The following is a 15,805-nucleotide window of genomic DNA, read 5'->3' on the forward strand; positions in this document are numbered from 1 at the left end:
GTGCTGCAAACATTCCTGTATATTATCACAAATTGGTAACATCTGTAAAAAACGAGTCTATTGTGACATGATGCTCAACAACACTGTGAACAGGAAAGGGGAATCCAGCATCACGATATGAACCGGCAGCAATGAGAAACAAAGGTGTACAGGGATCCTGTGTGTAACTAGCAATGGATGAAATCTACCACCTTATGTGGTATTTAAAAGAAAAACTATTCCAAAAATGGCAGTGATAATCTTACTGGTGAGAGCGAACCCAAAAGAGTGGATGTAGAGTGAGTGACCTTATGAGTGACTGGGTGACACATGTTAGGCATCATTGCCCTGGTGCATTACTGAATTTATGTGACATATTAGTCCTGGACACTTTGCTTGGACATACAACTGAGGACATGAGACAAGTTACAAAAAGGGAAAACTGACTTGATCTTTATCCCAGGAGCCCTAACATCTCTCCTGCAACCACTAGAAATGTACATAAATTGGTCATTCAAAGCTGCACCTAAACAATAATTCACATAACTGATGGCTTATGAAAATCACAAGTTTGTGGGCAGCTGGATTTCTCCCATGTTTGTGAGTGGGTGAAATGTTCATTGATTCCATTCTGTTACCACAGATGGAAAAATTCTTCAAAAAATGTTGTATCACAAATTCAGTGGATGGAACCAAAGACTACAGGAAGAGGTCCAAAGCAACAAGGATTCCTCCACTACTAGTGATGAGGAAGAGAATCATTAAGTTAGTATAATTTATTTTGTAAATAAACCATAAATGAAAGCCTTTTTCCCTCTCTTAAAATTAGGGTGTGCAGATTATTCGATGGTGTGGATTATGTATGGTCCTTTTGATGGTTTATTAGTGGCAATGACAGCTATGTTCTACAAATTTTTGGTCAGTAATGTGACATATTTACTTCATTTTTCTGTTCCTATCATGTAGCTCATAGAAAGAGTTAGAACATAGTGGACCAAGAAGGGGACAAAAAGAGAAAACCTTTCAAGTCTGAGCTGTGAAAGCTATTTAATTCTGTTGCATATGGCATGTAATGAGTTCAGAAAATCCGCTTTTATGTTCCTAGAGTTAAGGTTTTCCCAGTGTTTACAACATTTTCTTGTCAGCCCTGTCATGTTCGCTATGTTAATTCCAACTCATTTTTCTGTTAACATGATTATAAAATACTTTGGCCTTAAAGTACATTGAAGTGCCAAAAATTACTTGCTACCTTCTAATATTGTCGGACCTCCCTTCTACCCAGCGTAGTGGAGCAACCCAAAGTAACGAGGACTCAACAAGTTGTCTGAAGTCCCCTGCAGAATTGTTAAGTTATGCTGCCTCTATGGCCATCCATAATGTTGAAAGTCTAGCCAGTGCAGGATTTTGTGCATGAACTGACCTTTAGATTATGTCCCATGAATGTCTACTGATATTCATGTTGAGCAGTCTGATTGGTTAAGTCATTTGCTCAAACTGTCCAGAATGTTCCTCAACCAGTCGCAAACAGTTGTGGTCCAGTGACACGGAGCATTGTCATCCATAAAATGCCATCGTTGTTTTGGAACATGAAATGCGCGAATGGATGCAAATGGTCTCCCAGTTGCCAAAAACAATCGTTTCCAGGCAATGATTGGCTCAGTTGGACCAGAGGACTCAGTCTATTCCATGTAAAGACAGCCAACACCTGGTTGCGCAGTGCCTTGTTGACACCTTGCATCCGTGGCTTTGTGGGGTCTGCACCAGACTTGAACACCACCCTCAGGTCTTAATCAATTGGAATCAAGACTCATCTGTCCAGGCCACTGTTTTCCAGTCATCAAGGGTCCAACTGATATGCTTACGAGCCCAGGAGAGGCACCGGAGTCGATATCATGCTGTTAGCAAAGACACTTGCATCGGTCGTCTGTGGCAATACCCCATTATGACGACTGATGACCATAGATGTTAAAGGCAAGGCTTACATTTGTGTTTTATTACAAAAATAAATTATTCTAACATAATGATTCTATTCATCATCGCTAGTAGTGGAGGACTCGATGTTACTGTCACCATTTTCTCATGGTGTGTCGTCTTCGGTTCCATCCACTGAAGGTGCAACCATTGTGCAGCATTCTAAGTAGAGATCACCACTAACAAGTAGTTTGTCTGCATGAATGGCCATTGCTGAACTCTGGGCAAGATACATGTGGATCATCCAGTTTCCAAGCATCTCGTGGAACATTTTGTGCTGAACTTCAAAGGTTGCTTCGCAGTCCATGCTGTCCACACTTAACTTCTCTGAGTTGCACAGGTGGGAACTCTCCCTTCATCATATCCTTTACTCCTATAATCCCCTCTGACACAACCTTTGCTAGTCCCTGTCCTCCACCTACCCAACCAGTTTCCGAGCATGCTATGCAACATTTAGTGCTTAACCTCAAAGGCAGCTTCTCTAGTTTCTATAGTATGCATTATATTAAGGTCTCTGTACCTGGGCCACAGTGCCGTGATTACTCTGATGTGGTCGTTTTTGCGATATGACGAATTTATGTAATACTACTTAATTTCAAACTACTTCATACTATAAAACATCTGTCATATTGCTGGACAGCCATTGTTAGTGCCTTCACATTCCTGCATGTGCTGGTTCGTGAGCCAGCTGTCTTCAGCTCTCTCCATGGGACTCGTGTGAAACATGGCTTCTGGCCACCTAACTTGCTCACTGCAGCTGGCAGCCACTTGGACCTGGTCTTGTTGCTGGACCAGCCCACATCAGCTCTCCTCAACAGAGACAGTACTTGCAGCTCCATGATTCCAGTAATTTTACCCAGTTGCCAGCATACATGTTATGTCACACGTGGTTCAGATATGTTGTCAGGAATTCAGTGTTTTATTTGATGACATATTTGTGAGACAGCAGATGTCAGCCAAATAGGGGAACATTAACATTAATCATATTTAGATAATGCATTAGTACTGTGTTCACTTGTTTTGGTACATGTTTGTAATCCTCAGGGTTATGTCTCAAACTATGTTTTCATTAGCATTCTCTCTTAATAGATAGTGTCAGATGGGAACTGCAGATTTATTGTATAATTTGTTCAACTGAGTCTCATGTAAAATGTGTGTTGCCAGCAGCAGCAACTTCTAATAACAAAAGAATAACGGTGTGTAGACTTGTGTGTTCAGTCTAATATACATTTTTTTGTGTTGGGTGAAGTGACCCTATGCTATGTACATTCCCTCTCCCTCTCCCTCTCCCTCTCCCCCTCTCCCCCTCTCCCCCTCTCCCCCTCTCCCCCTCTCCCCCTCTCCCCCTCTCCCCCTCTCCCCCTCTCCCCCTCTCCCCCTCTCCCCCTCTCCCCCTCTCCCCCTCTCCCCCTCTCCCCCTCTCCCCCTCTCCCCCTCTCCCCCTCTCCCCCTCTCCCCCTCTCCCCCTCTCCCCCTCTCCCCCTCTCCCCCTCTCCCCCTCTCCCCCTCTCCCCCTCTCCCCCTCTCCCCCTCTCCCCCTCTCCCCCTCTCCCCCTCTCCCCCCTCTCCCCCCTCTCCCCCTCTCCCCCCTCTCCCCCTCTCCCCCCTCTCCCCCCTCTCCCCCCTCTTTCCCACCCCTCTTCCCCCTCTCCCCCCCTCTTTCCCACCTCTCCCCCCCCTCTCCCCCTCCCCTCACCCCACCCCTCTCCCCCCTCTCCCCCCTCTCCCCCCTCTCCCCCTCTCCCCCCTCTCCCCCCTCTCCCCCCTCTCCCCCCTCTCCCCCCTCTCCCCCCTCTCCCCCCTCTCCCCCCTCTCCCCCCTCTCCCCCCTCTCCCCCCTCTCCCCCCTCTCCCCCTCTCCCCCCTCTCCCCCCTCTCCCCCCTCTCCCCCTCTCCCCCCTCCCCCTCTCTTCCCCCCTCTCTCCCCTCTCTCTTCCCCCTCTCTCTTCCCCCTCTCTCTTCCCCCTCTCTCTTCCCCTCTCTTCCCCCCCTCTCTTCCCCTCTCTCTTCCCCCTCTCTTCCCCTCTCTCTTCCCCTCTCTCTCCCCCCTCTCTCCCCCTCTCCCCCCCTCCCCCTCTCCCGTCTTTCTTGTTTGCTACTGACATTGCCTGGTTTGAAGTGTGCTTTTTATAACCTTAGCGAATGTTTAGTAAACTGAAAGAAAACCAACTGATGCGCATCCAGGCTGGTGACCCTGTTGCTCGCTACTTTGGATTGAAAAGAGGGCAGGTATGGCATAATAATGTAATATTGATACATTTCTAAAATCGAGTATTTTTTGTTAATTGTTTGAAACTTGTTTTTCTTGTAATCAGTACAGGTGGAGAATATGGCTTACTGTCACAGTTACTAGCACTGGTTCATTTAATTTCAGTTGTATTTTGTTACAGAATTTATACTACTTGAAAGATCTCTTAATGTTGGCTGCTTGCCGTGCCACATTTTTCTGTTAAATGATGATGTATTTTGCTTTTCATGATTGGACTTTTAATCTGAATTGTGTGTAAAATCGCTAAACCACATTGTGTGGGTCAACATTTTGGTATTGTGAATGTTACAAATTGAATTGCAGTTCTAGTAGACAAATGCCCTTAAACCAGACAAAGAGAGTATTTTATGTTCATGGCTAGTAGAGACTCCCCCTCCATTTGTGTTGGAGATTAATCTTGATCAAAAAATTATGTTCCTGGTTACTTGGACAAAGATTAGACATCCAAGGCAACCTTTAGATGGATTTGACAATTTAGTTCAGTGTTCCTGTACTTTCCACTTAATAATTTGCTCTGCTTTGGAGGAGTTTTTAAGCAGATAGATTAGTATAACAGGAAGTTCTGCATGCATTTGGAAATTGAGATGATTATTGTGTGTGATTTGAGCTTAAAACGACAGGAAAGATTGTGATAAACCCTCCATTTTGCTTTTGAATCTTCTGTAGCCTTAGGTGTCCGTTGGCTTCCTTCAAAAGTACTGTTTAGTGCCTGTTAGAAAAAAGTTATGTAATTAACTAAATTATCCCCTTTTATAATGCTAAGTGGCTCTTCACAATGCATATTCTTTATTTTCCATTGACATTGTGTAGTGGCTTTACATTGATGACATGATTCAGTAGCAGCCACTGTATTGATTAATTTTCACATTACATGTACAAATTATTTATCCTACATTGACTAGTTATACAGAATTGCGGTCATAATATTAAATCTCAGTTTGAACACTGCAAGTATCGGAGAATTCTCTTAAACTGTAGACCTGATATATAACTTACATTTAAAATTGTTGAGAGGTGTATGTAGTGTAGAAAAGAGTTGCAAATTTTTGTGCGCCTATACCTAGGAGTGTCGATATTCCTTTTGTTTCTGGTGTCATGGCAGTGTATATTTTCTCTTTTGTTAAACCATTACTTTTTTTTAGCATATAACAGTTATAACTATATAAAAATCTTTATCACTGTCAGTACTCTGATCTTGGTGAACAAAGGATGACAGTGTTCCCATGGCCCAAGATGGTATTTGAAGCAATCACAGCTCAAAAAATATGCCACCTAATTTGCCTTATTAGTGTGCCCGCATTATACCAACTTTTGAACTTGCGCTAAAAAACAAGCGTGCATGTTTCTTTGTCATAAAATGCTAGGTCCCACGCCAGAGTATGGTACTGCATTGTATTACGTGGTGTGCAACAAACTATTCAACCACCAATAATTAAAACAGCAACACAGCATCAAGCACATTGACACATTACGTTAGTGCACTTTTTATTTTGCAATTGGTTTCTTATTATACAGATTCTCTCTCCAAATTGGGCTTTGCCAGGTGATGTAAAATACCATTAACTGAAGTTGGTTACAATTTCGATATTTATATGCAGAAAATGATGCTGTTTCAAACTATCTCTGATAAAATATTTTACCTGAACACAATTCCCTATTAGGTAATTTCGCATTTTGAGGCATCTTCTGCCATCTTCAACAAGCAATTGTACAGTAGCTGTTCTCAAATGCTTTGTGTTGTGTTTTGCTCATTGTTTTCTTATTTTAAAATTAGTTATGTGACAAAACCTGGTCCATCATGGATCCAGAAGAGATCTTTCGCAGAACATTAATTTGGGCTGCTGCCCTATGAGAGGGAGGTGGGACTTGTTTCCCTGCACCACTCCTCCTCTCTCTGGCACTCAAAATTCTAGTTTGTTTACGTACATGACAGTCACTATATAGTGTCCGCACTCTGTGCTATAGTGACTGGAAAATAGAATTTTTTGAGTGATGCTGCCACCATCTGACTGTAATAACTTTTATTCTGTACTTTTACAAAGGTGATTATGGCCTTAGGCCATTTTCAAGTACAAAAACTTATTTATATGTCAAAAATAGGTCAGACTGCTATTGAAATACAAGTTGTAGTCAGAAAAGCGTATCTGATAATATAGTCCAGATCTGTCATTAGTAAAAGTGAGAACATCTCTAAAACATCGAAATAAGTTGCAGACTTTCATTTCTGGACCCTACATCACAGCTGTTATATGAAACTGCTAACCAATAAACAGGTATGTGGATTTTGTAATTATCAGATTGGGTGGGACAAGGCAAATAATGTCCAGAAGCACTTTAATTCAGACACACATTCAGTTCACTGGTGGGGAAAATGCTACTCTTTCCGACAACAATCTTTTGTTGAAAGCTTAAATACAGCCAAACAAAGAAAACTAAGGCCACTTTGGGAAAAGGCTGTTGAAGTTCTTGCAAAACCAAACATTTTAATCATAATGTTCCCAACCAGTGTTTTTTTTAAACAGTCAGTGTAGATGTGAATTTGGCCAAAACTAGATACTACATTTTCCAGTCCCTGGTAATTATAGTCACATTAATAAAAATTTTCATTAATTTTGCTAAGCTATTATAAGTGCAAGCTTGCTTTTGGTTGATCAGTGTAGCGTTGTTGTGCTGATCAACGAAACCATGGTGGAAATTAGTAATTTAGATTCTGTGTTAAACAATGAATCAGAAACAATTGATGTTCTGCAGGTTATAGACACATTAGAATTCCTTATCTGTTGCATGTCACCATAGGTATGGAATAAGACTATGATACATAGATACAGTAAGACCTCCTATTGTTTGAAATAAAGTAGTTGAACAAATACAACTTTTTAATTCTAATTGGTGATGCAGTTGCATAATTTCAGAATGATCTAGGCTTATTTACTACTTATAAGTACATAATCTGCAAGTTACCGTGAATGCATGGCAGAGGATACTTAGCATGGTACCAAACATTAGGGTTTCTTCCTGCTCCAGTTGTGTATTGTGCATTGAAGAAACAACTGCGTAAATGCCTCTGTGCATGCTGTAATTAGTCTAATCTTTTCTTCCTGCTCTGTGCACAACCAATATATCGGGGACCGTAGAATCTGTGTAGATTCTTCACTTAACATTTTTGCTCACTTTGTAAGTAGGCTTTCACTGGATAATTGGTGTCTACAATCAAGAGTCTGTCAATTCAGGTTCTTCAACCTTTCACACGAGTCAAGCTAACTTGTGACTATTTGTACAGCCCTTCTTTGTAGATACTCAGTTTCCCGTGTTAGTTCTATTTGGTATGGACCCCACACATTTGAGCAATATTTTAAGATGGGGTGCATAAGTGATTTGTAAGCAGTCTCTTTTTGTAGACTGTCTGTATTTTCCCAGTATCCTATCAATGAACCAAAGTCTGCAATCTGCTTTACCTGCAACTGAGCCTGTGTGCTCATTCTGTTTCATGTCCTCACATACTGTTACACCCAGGTACGTGTAGAAGTTAACATTCCAGTTGTGATCCATAGGATAGAACTCTTTCCTGCATTTGATGAAGTGCAGAGTTTTACATTTCTGAACATTTAAAACAAGTTGACAGTCTTTGCACCCATTTGAAATCTTATCAAGATACGATAGGATATTCATGCAGAGTATGAACAACAAGATTTGCGACACACTTTCGAGGGCATACATGAAGTTATTTCTACTCTTGTCGATGACACACTAGCCAAGGTAATCTGCTGCATCGTACATACCAAGAAATCCTCAGTCCCATTACAAATTATTTTATATCTCATATAATCATACTTTTGTTAATAATCAAAGGGGTGATACCCACTCAAATGTTTTTGGAAATCAACAAATACTGCATCCACCCAGTTTTCTTGATCCGTCACTTTCAGGACGTTATATGAAAAAATTGATAGTTTGGTTTCGAATGATAAGTTCCGGGTGATCAGAAAGTTAGTATAAATTTGAAAACTGAATAAATCACGGAATAATGTAGATAGAGAGGTACAAATTGACACACATGCTTGGAATGACATGGGGTTTTATTGGAACAAAAAAAAAAATAAATAAATAAATAAATAAATAAATAAATAAATAAAAAATACAAAAGTTCAAAACATGTCTGACAGATGGTGCTTCATCTGATCAGAATAGCAATAATTAGCATAACAAAGTAAGACAAAGCAAAGATGATGATCTTTACAGGAAATGCTCAATATGTCCACCATCATTCCTCAACACTAGCTGTAGTCTAGGAATAATGTTGTGAACAGCACTGTAAAGCATGTCTGGAGTTACAGTGAGGCATTGGTGTCGGATGTTGTCTTTCAGCATCCCTAGAGATGTCGGTCGATCACTATACACTTGTGACTTCGGGCAACCCCATAGCCAATAATCGAATGGACTGAGGTTTGGGGACCTGGGAGCCAAGCATGACGAATGTGGCAGCTGAGCACACAGTCACCACCAAACGATCCGCACAAGAGATCTTTAACGTGTCTAGCAATAAGTGGTGTTTTTTGTTCTAATAAAACCCCATGTCATTCCAAGCATGTGTGTCAATTTTTACCTCTCTATCTACATTATTCCGTGGTTTATTAAGTTTTCAAATTTATATTGACTTTTTGATCACCCGGTATTTTCAGAAGCCATGCTGGTTGGCATGGCAAGCTCTCTATTAGTGATACGTCGTTATGTTTGAACTCAGAATTTGTTGTAGGGTTTGCAACAGATGAATGTCAAAGCACTTTTGTAGACCACTTTTGCTTTCCTTGTAGATTTGTGTGACCTGTGCTTTCTTCAACTACTGGGCACAGCTTTTTGTTCAAGGGATGTGTATGTCCTATGGTTAAAATGGGAACTAACCAAGCTGCAAACCTATACTACTATATAAAGACAAGACATTTCTAAAAGTCTCAAAGTTCTTGAACAATTTACTTCAAAGTTTTGCATGACACGTAATAAACACTTAAGACATAGGCTCTTTGTGTTTCTTTAAGTGACAATGAGCAGGTTTTCTGTTAAACCTGATTGTGAGAGAGAAAATTATGCACTGTTTTGTGAAAATGTATAGTTTTGTTTTCTTCGTTGCTGTCTAACACAAAACAGGAAAGTTTTATTTGTAGCCTATTGGCTTATGATTATAATACTACTACAAAATCAGGCTCATCCGAACTTTGTAACTCTTTGTGTTGGCAGATTAAAACTATGTGAAATACTGTTGTTGAAATATTATCCTCACATATCTGGCAGCTGGAGAGGCCTCTCTCATACCTTGCATGCCAGTGATCCCAACCAGTTTACACACACAATTTAATTGACTTCAGTTTCATTTGCAGTAACAATAAACAAGGCTCAAGGTCAGAGTGAGGGATGAAGAGGAGATGGATAAGGTGAAAGAGATTGGGACATGTTTCCAGTTCCCATACATATTTAGCAATTGTGAAGCATTGCCAGGTTTGTTAGTTCTGTATAAAATCTGACAGGCTTCCTCTGGTCGTAGAGTCTTGTTTGATTTTGCCTGTTTCTCAATGCCACCGATACTAATACCTGTATCATTGATATTTGCAGTAGCACGAGAATGATACTTGACGGTAACTTCCAACTACATGGAGCAGTGCTGCAGCAATGACATGTTAATAGTGTATTTGTGGCTGTAGCAATGCAGAATTCACCCACCTGTTCTTCAGATGTCACTCATTTAACATCACATTTGACAGGGAACATTCATTATTCCTCTTCTGTTCGGTACAGACTGGCGGTATCACATAGGTCTTCAGCCTGTAGTTTGTAAAACCCTCATTCCAAGCCAACTCTTGACAGGTGCTTCTTGTGTGTCCTTAACATCGCTGCTTGGCGTGTGTGCTTTTTCATACAATGACTGTTTTAAGCAAATGAAGCCCTACCTGACCACATGCATATACAGTGTTTAAAGTCTGTTAAACAGTTAGAGTATTGCAGTGTTATACTTCTTAGCAGGTAGTTCATTACTTCAGTGTCATATAACCGTGATTGATTTATACAGTATGTATCATGAGGAATATCGCCACAAGAGTAGAAAGTTGATAAATCACCCTCTATGTAGCACCACCACCCAGACTACTAAAGTGCTACACAGCATCAGTAGGTGTTACTACTGTCATCATAGTATGTTTCAGTGAAATGAATTGTTTATTAATCTTTCACAAAGGGAAGGCAATGTTGAGCTCAAGATGTGACAAACAGTGACCCTCAGAAGCTGTATGAGATTCTGCCTGAGAGTCACTAGGCGACATTAACAACAACAAAAAGTCTGACAGAAAATATTCCCATATTAACGGCATACACCCATATAACCCATCCTAAAATATTACTCAGGTGTGCAAGACCCACAAACATGTGGAAAGAATGGCAGTGCATACTGGTCAGAGGTTTGTGTGCCCCCTGGGAGAGCATTACAGAGATGCTGAAATACCTGAACTGGCAGATGTTTAAAAATAGGAGACACCAACTGTCCTTGAAAACCTACGTCATAGGTTCAAGACCCGGCATTAATGTATTGCTCCTGCAGGGACTGAAAGAACGAGATTTGACCAAATACAGTGCAGGGGTTTGGAAGCAGTCATTCTTCCTGGAATCTGTACACAAATGGAATGGAAAGAAGCCTTAAGAAATGGTACACTGTGGGGTACCCTCTGCCATGCACTTCAAAGTGGTTTGCAAAGCACATTTAGACATATATAAACAAAAGAACTACCTACTTTTGGCCATCAGAATAATTTACTCTTCAGCCATGTTTTGCAAAATTTAGTGTGAAGCAATCTTTGTGCAGAATGAATTTTCACTCTGCAGCAGTGTGTGCGCTGATACGAAACTTCCTGGCAGATTAAAACTGTGTGCCGGACTGAGTTAGTCTTGGTGCAGCACACAGTTTTAATGTGCCAGAAAGTTTCAATCTTCATGCATTTCACATTGGTGTTGCTTCCCAAACTTGTGATGGTTTTTGGTGGAAAATATTTTCTTTTAACTGAGGAATGCCATTATGTTAGAGAATAAAACATATTCAAGGATTCTGTTGCAGAAAAATTTTTACTTATGCTGATCTATAATTCTGCCCATTTGTTTTGTTGCTTTTCTTGTAAATGGGAGTGAATTGTGTGAAAGATTTTAAATATAAGCTCAGTGTTAAATTTAATAGGAACTTGTATCAGTGTGGCACTTTATTGCATAGAAACAAATTGTTACTTTCAAGCCTGTTTCAGTGTCAACACCATTCTTCAGATTGGAATCACAGGTAATTAGGAGTTTTGAGCACTTCCAGAAAGATTTCTCTTAACTTAAATGTGGACATGATTGTAGACAACACACTTGACTTTCATTACACGTATATAAGTTGTTATTAAATATAGCAGTTTCCTACAAGTTTTCTGAATGTCACGATTAAACAAAGAATCTTTACTGTCCTCACTGCCATACTTCATACATCTTTATCTTGGGCATAATGGGTAGTATATTTCAACTGTTAGCACAACTTCTCTGTGCACCTTATAATTAAAGTAAACATAATCTTAGGATCTTATTCATTAGGTAAGGCAGTTCATTCATCTATTCTACAAATATACTACCATTTTTTGTAATTTCATGAAAGGCTGACAGTTCAGAGCCTGATTTTTGTGTAGGGAACAACATTTCCATTATGATGGCAAAATTGTAATATTCGCCTTCATTTTTAGAGTTCTGTTTTTCTTAATTTTTAAGCAAATTGAAGGAGAACCAACTTCCTCGGATTCAGACAGGCGATCCTATTTGTCGATACTTTGGTCTTCGTCGGGGACAGGTAAACAGCTCTGATGAAGTGTGGAGTGTTGTTTCAGCCTGACTGAGCAAACTAATGAATAGCTCAATAATAGACTGTGATTTTGGTGTGAAATACTAATCACATGGAATGGACACCTACATGCTTGAGAATTGTACACAGAGATTGCAAAGTAACATACTTCAGAAGGCAGTGCGGTAGAGTGTGTATGACCTTGTGAGCATGTGATCACATGCAGTCAACAAATATGACAGTATGGCTTGTGTGTGCACATAAGTGTGTTGAATTTCAGGCTTCATGATTATGCCGTGGATTATAACGTGTAAGGCATCAGCTGTCATTTATTTGATATTTGTATTTACATACTTCAAAATGTTGTCTGTCTGCCTTTTTATGGTATAGCAAATTTGCTTCAGATTTCTCTCTTTTTGCATGTATTTTCATGATTTTCCCTTTTGTGCTTGTTCTTACATGGCATCATTTTGGAGTGTTTTGTCTCCTGTGTGCCAGGTGACAATTGGGTTTGCTTTTCCACATTGCATTGGTATCCCTTAATTACAATATTGTGTGTGTTCTTGTGTGAATTAAAAAAAGCAATGAAAAATAAATATATCAAACATCTTAGTGTGGTAGAGATTTGTAAATAGATAGAGAATGTAACACAAGAGAACGTTTGCTTACCAGTTGACAAAGATAGCAGGGCTGATACTCTTTTAGAATTGCATAGTTCAACACTGGTGGTGGGAACCGATATTGCTCAATGGGTAACTTTATATTGGAGTGAGAGTCAAAAATAGGTTAGGAACATCTTAAGCAACATAACGTGGATGCCACAGCATAAGGCCAATTAGTGAACAAGCAAGTTATTGCTTATGGGATGTGTAATAGGACCCACAGCTTTGGAATGGCAGCATAATATTCAGCATACTGCACTTTAAATTCTAATTATAATTTACAGTAAGAGCCAGAGAAGAAAAGAAAGAAAATGGGAAGCATATACAAGTAATATTTTATGAAACCTGTTTAGAGAGTAGTAATGGAATATGATGGTGTAAAGCACTGTGGATTTTTCTGTTCATCGAAACTTTGAGAAACTTTGGTGTTACATGGTAAGCTGTCACCAATGTGTTCATATAATAAATCACAGGATGTAGAAATAGTACATGTTCATGTTTAGTGGACGTTTGGCAGCCAGTTTTTGTATTGGTGTGAATTTTGTTCATATTGTTTGTAGAACTGAAGCATCTTAGTAAGGATGCACTGTAAATGACTGCCAGGATATGTAATATGCTGTTCTGGAGTGTGGATGAAGTACTTCTGAATAAAATTACTGTGTCTTTACCTTGATAATTGCTTTCCATAGTCTTTGCTTTGATGTATTCTGTGCCTTGGTCAGTTGTTTTTGACAAAATCAATAGCAAATAGTGCTACACTGAATTGTGCAGTGTTTGAAATGTAGTATTTGGTGCAGAATTTTAAAATAATATGGATTAGTGTTGATGTGTAGGGAAGTGGGATCTATTGTTGTGCTGGGACCACGTTTTCCCGTCATACACTGCTCTAAATAAGCGAGTTTCCTATTCAAAACATAACCCAAAAATGAACATAAACATTTGATGAAAATATCAGTTTTGCTTTTGTATTTATTTTTTTGATCTTATTGTGTGCTATCTGAAGCACCAACATCGGTAGTTTGAGATTTTTCTTTTGCTTAAAGATAAACCAATGTGAAAATTGATTTTTCTATTTTATTTCAGGTGGTGAAAATTATCAGGCCTTCCGAAACAGCTGGTCGGTATATTTCATACCGACTGGTGTGTTAACTGCAACTGGTGATAGAATGCTAATTTCTTGTTATTCATTCTGTCTTAAGTTGAAAATGTAACATAAGGTTTTTGTAAATAAATTATGCCTATTTTATGTAGCATTTCTGTAAGAGTTTTAATTATGGACAACTCTCTGTAAACTCACACTTTTTTTGCATTAAGCAAGACATGAATTTCTATTTCTCAACAGGTTTAAAATCTAATTATGTAGTTTGTACCAACAGGAAGCAACCATACTCTTTAATATGGCTAGTAATTTGAAGATAGTACTAACATGCATGGGTTTGTTTCTGATCACTTAACATGTTTTAATTATTTAATTAATTTAAATAAATGATTATCATTACTGTGTATTTATTAGCGACTGCACCAACTAGGGACCAAACTTCACAGAATTTGTGCTCTTGGTTATTCATACTCATATGAAAAGATACAGATAAATTATCTGAAAAACAAAGTACTGCATGATTAAATGTTTTGTTATTTGTAGAAACAGTAGCTGAAACGGGATGATTATTTGCTATATATATCATCACCAGATTGGATGTCTTAATTCCATAGGCTAATATTCAGGACACCATCATGTATGAGACACATGGCAGAAAAACATAATGTATGAGATGTGATCAAAAAGTAGTGAGAACTTTTTTAGTTTCATGGGCTTTATACATCTGATTTTAATTTTTTTATCTTTTTGATAAACATGTTCTCACATATGTTTGCATTTTTAGTTGTTTTGAATGTTTAGTTTGTTGACAGACGAAAATGTTATACATATTTGAGAGTGCTCGGCAAATTTTAACTTATGAGAAAAATGGATCAAAGAATTTGCACTAAATTTTACTTGTAAAATGGAATAGAGTGCTGCACCACATCTGAAATATTGACTTGGGGCTTTCAGTGACTCTACTATAAGTAAGATGAGAGTTTACGAGTGTTATAAATGTTTCAAAGAGGGCCGAGAATACGTTGAAGATGACGACCATCCTGAAAGCCTAGCACATCAATTACTGACAACATTGTGGAAGAAATAAAGAGAATAGTTCTGGAAAATAGGCATATCTCCATCAGAATGTTTGCTGATGATATTGGCATATCCTTTGGCTAATGCCAAGCAATTTTTTCCTATATTTTGTTCTCAAAAAAATGTAGCAGTAAAGTTTGTTCTGAAATTGTTGAATTTAAACCAAAAGAACATTGCATTGACATTACCGATAAACTGCTGAATGAAGTTGATAATGATCCAGAACTTCTAAAGAAAATTATATCAGGTGACAAAACATGGGTATACGGCTATGACATCAAAACCAAGGAACTGCCTGAATAGTCACGACCGAAAAATATTTGACAACTTGAATCACTTATGAAGATTAACCTCACAGTTTGCTTCAATTACAGTGGGATAGAGCCTCATGGGTTCCTGCCTTATGGTCATATTGTCAGTCAGGAATACTACCTGGAAGTTATTCACCATTTACATGAAGCAATCCAAAGAAAACTACCAGAAGTGTGGCAAACCCACTTGTAGAAATGGCATCATGATAATGTACCCGCCCACATCTCAATGCTTGTTCACAATTTTTTTGGCAAAAAAAGACCATATGTTACCTCAGCTACTTTATTCATTAGACGTGGCCCCCTTGCAGTATCTTTCTACTTCTGAGGCTGACGAAAACCATGAAAAGATGTTGTTTTGCCACCATTGATGAGCTATGAACAGAATCACTGAAGGAACTGAACACTATAATGAAAAATGAGTTCCAGAAGTGCTTCCAGGATAAGAAATGTGACAAAAGTGTATTGCAGCTGAGAGGAATTACTTTGAAGGGGACAATATTGATATTCCTTCGAAAACTAGACTTCAGCAGTAATACAATGATGATCTGGATGCATGAAAAATTTTCAAGTTATTTACTTATCTTTTTTTTTTAAA

General features: G+C 38.9%; 1 protein-coding gene across 3 annotated transcripts in view; it reads left to right on the forward strand.

Moving 5' to 3' along the window:
- LOC126484411 (DNA-directed RNA polymerases I, II, and III subunit RPABC1) overlaps nucleotides 1-13,970 on the forward strand; it is a 56,096-nt gene extending 42,126 nt beyond the window's left edge. The window contains exons 6-8 of one of the 3 annotated variants that reach the window (XM_050107915.1): nucleotides 4,100-4,178; nucleotides 11,989-12,067; nucleotides 13,804-13,970. In XM_050107915.1, coding sequence (XP_049963872.1) covers nucleotides 4,100-4,178; nucleotides 11,989-12,067; nucleotides 13,804-13,931 — 286 coding nt within the window. In that variant the 3' untranslated portion in view covers nucleotides 13,932-13,970. The remainder of the gene's footprint in view (nucleotides 1-4,099; nucleotides 4,179-11,988; nucleotides 12,068-13,803) is intronic. The other 2 variants (XM_050107918.1, XM_050107916.1) reach the window with 2 other exon arrangements.
- Nucleotides 13,971-15,805: the final 1,835 nt, after the last annotated feature.

The sequence above is a fragment of the Schistocerca serialis genome, chromosome 6 (genome assembly GCF_023864345.2).
Source record: "Schistocerca serialis cubense isolate TAMUIC-IGC-003099 chromosome 6, iqSchSeri2.2, whole genome shotgun sequence".
Classification (NCBI taxonomy): Eukaryota; Metazoa; Arthropoda; class Insecta; order Orthoptera; family Acrididae; genus Schistocerca; species Schistocerca serialis.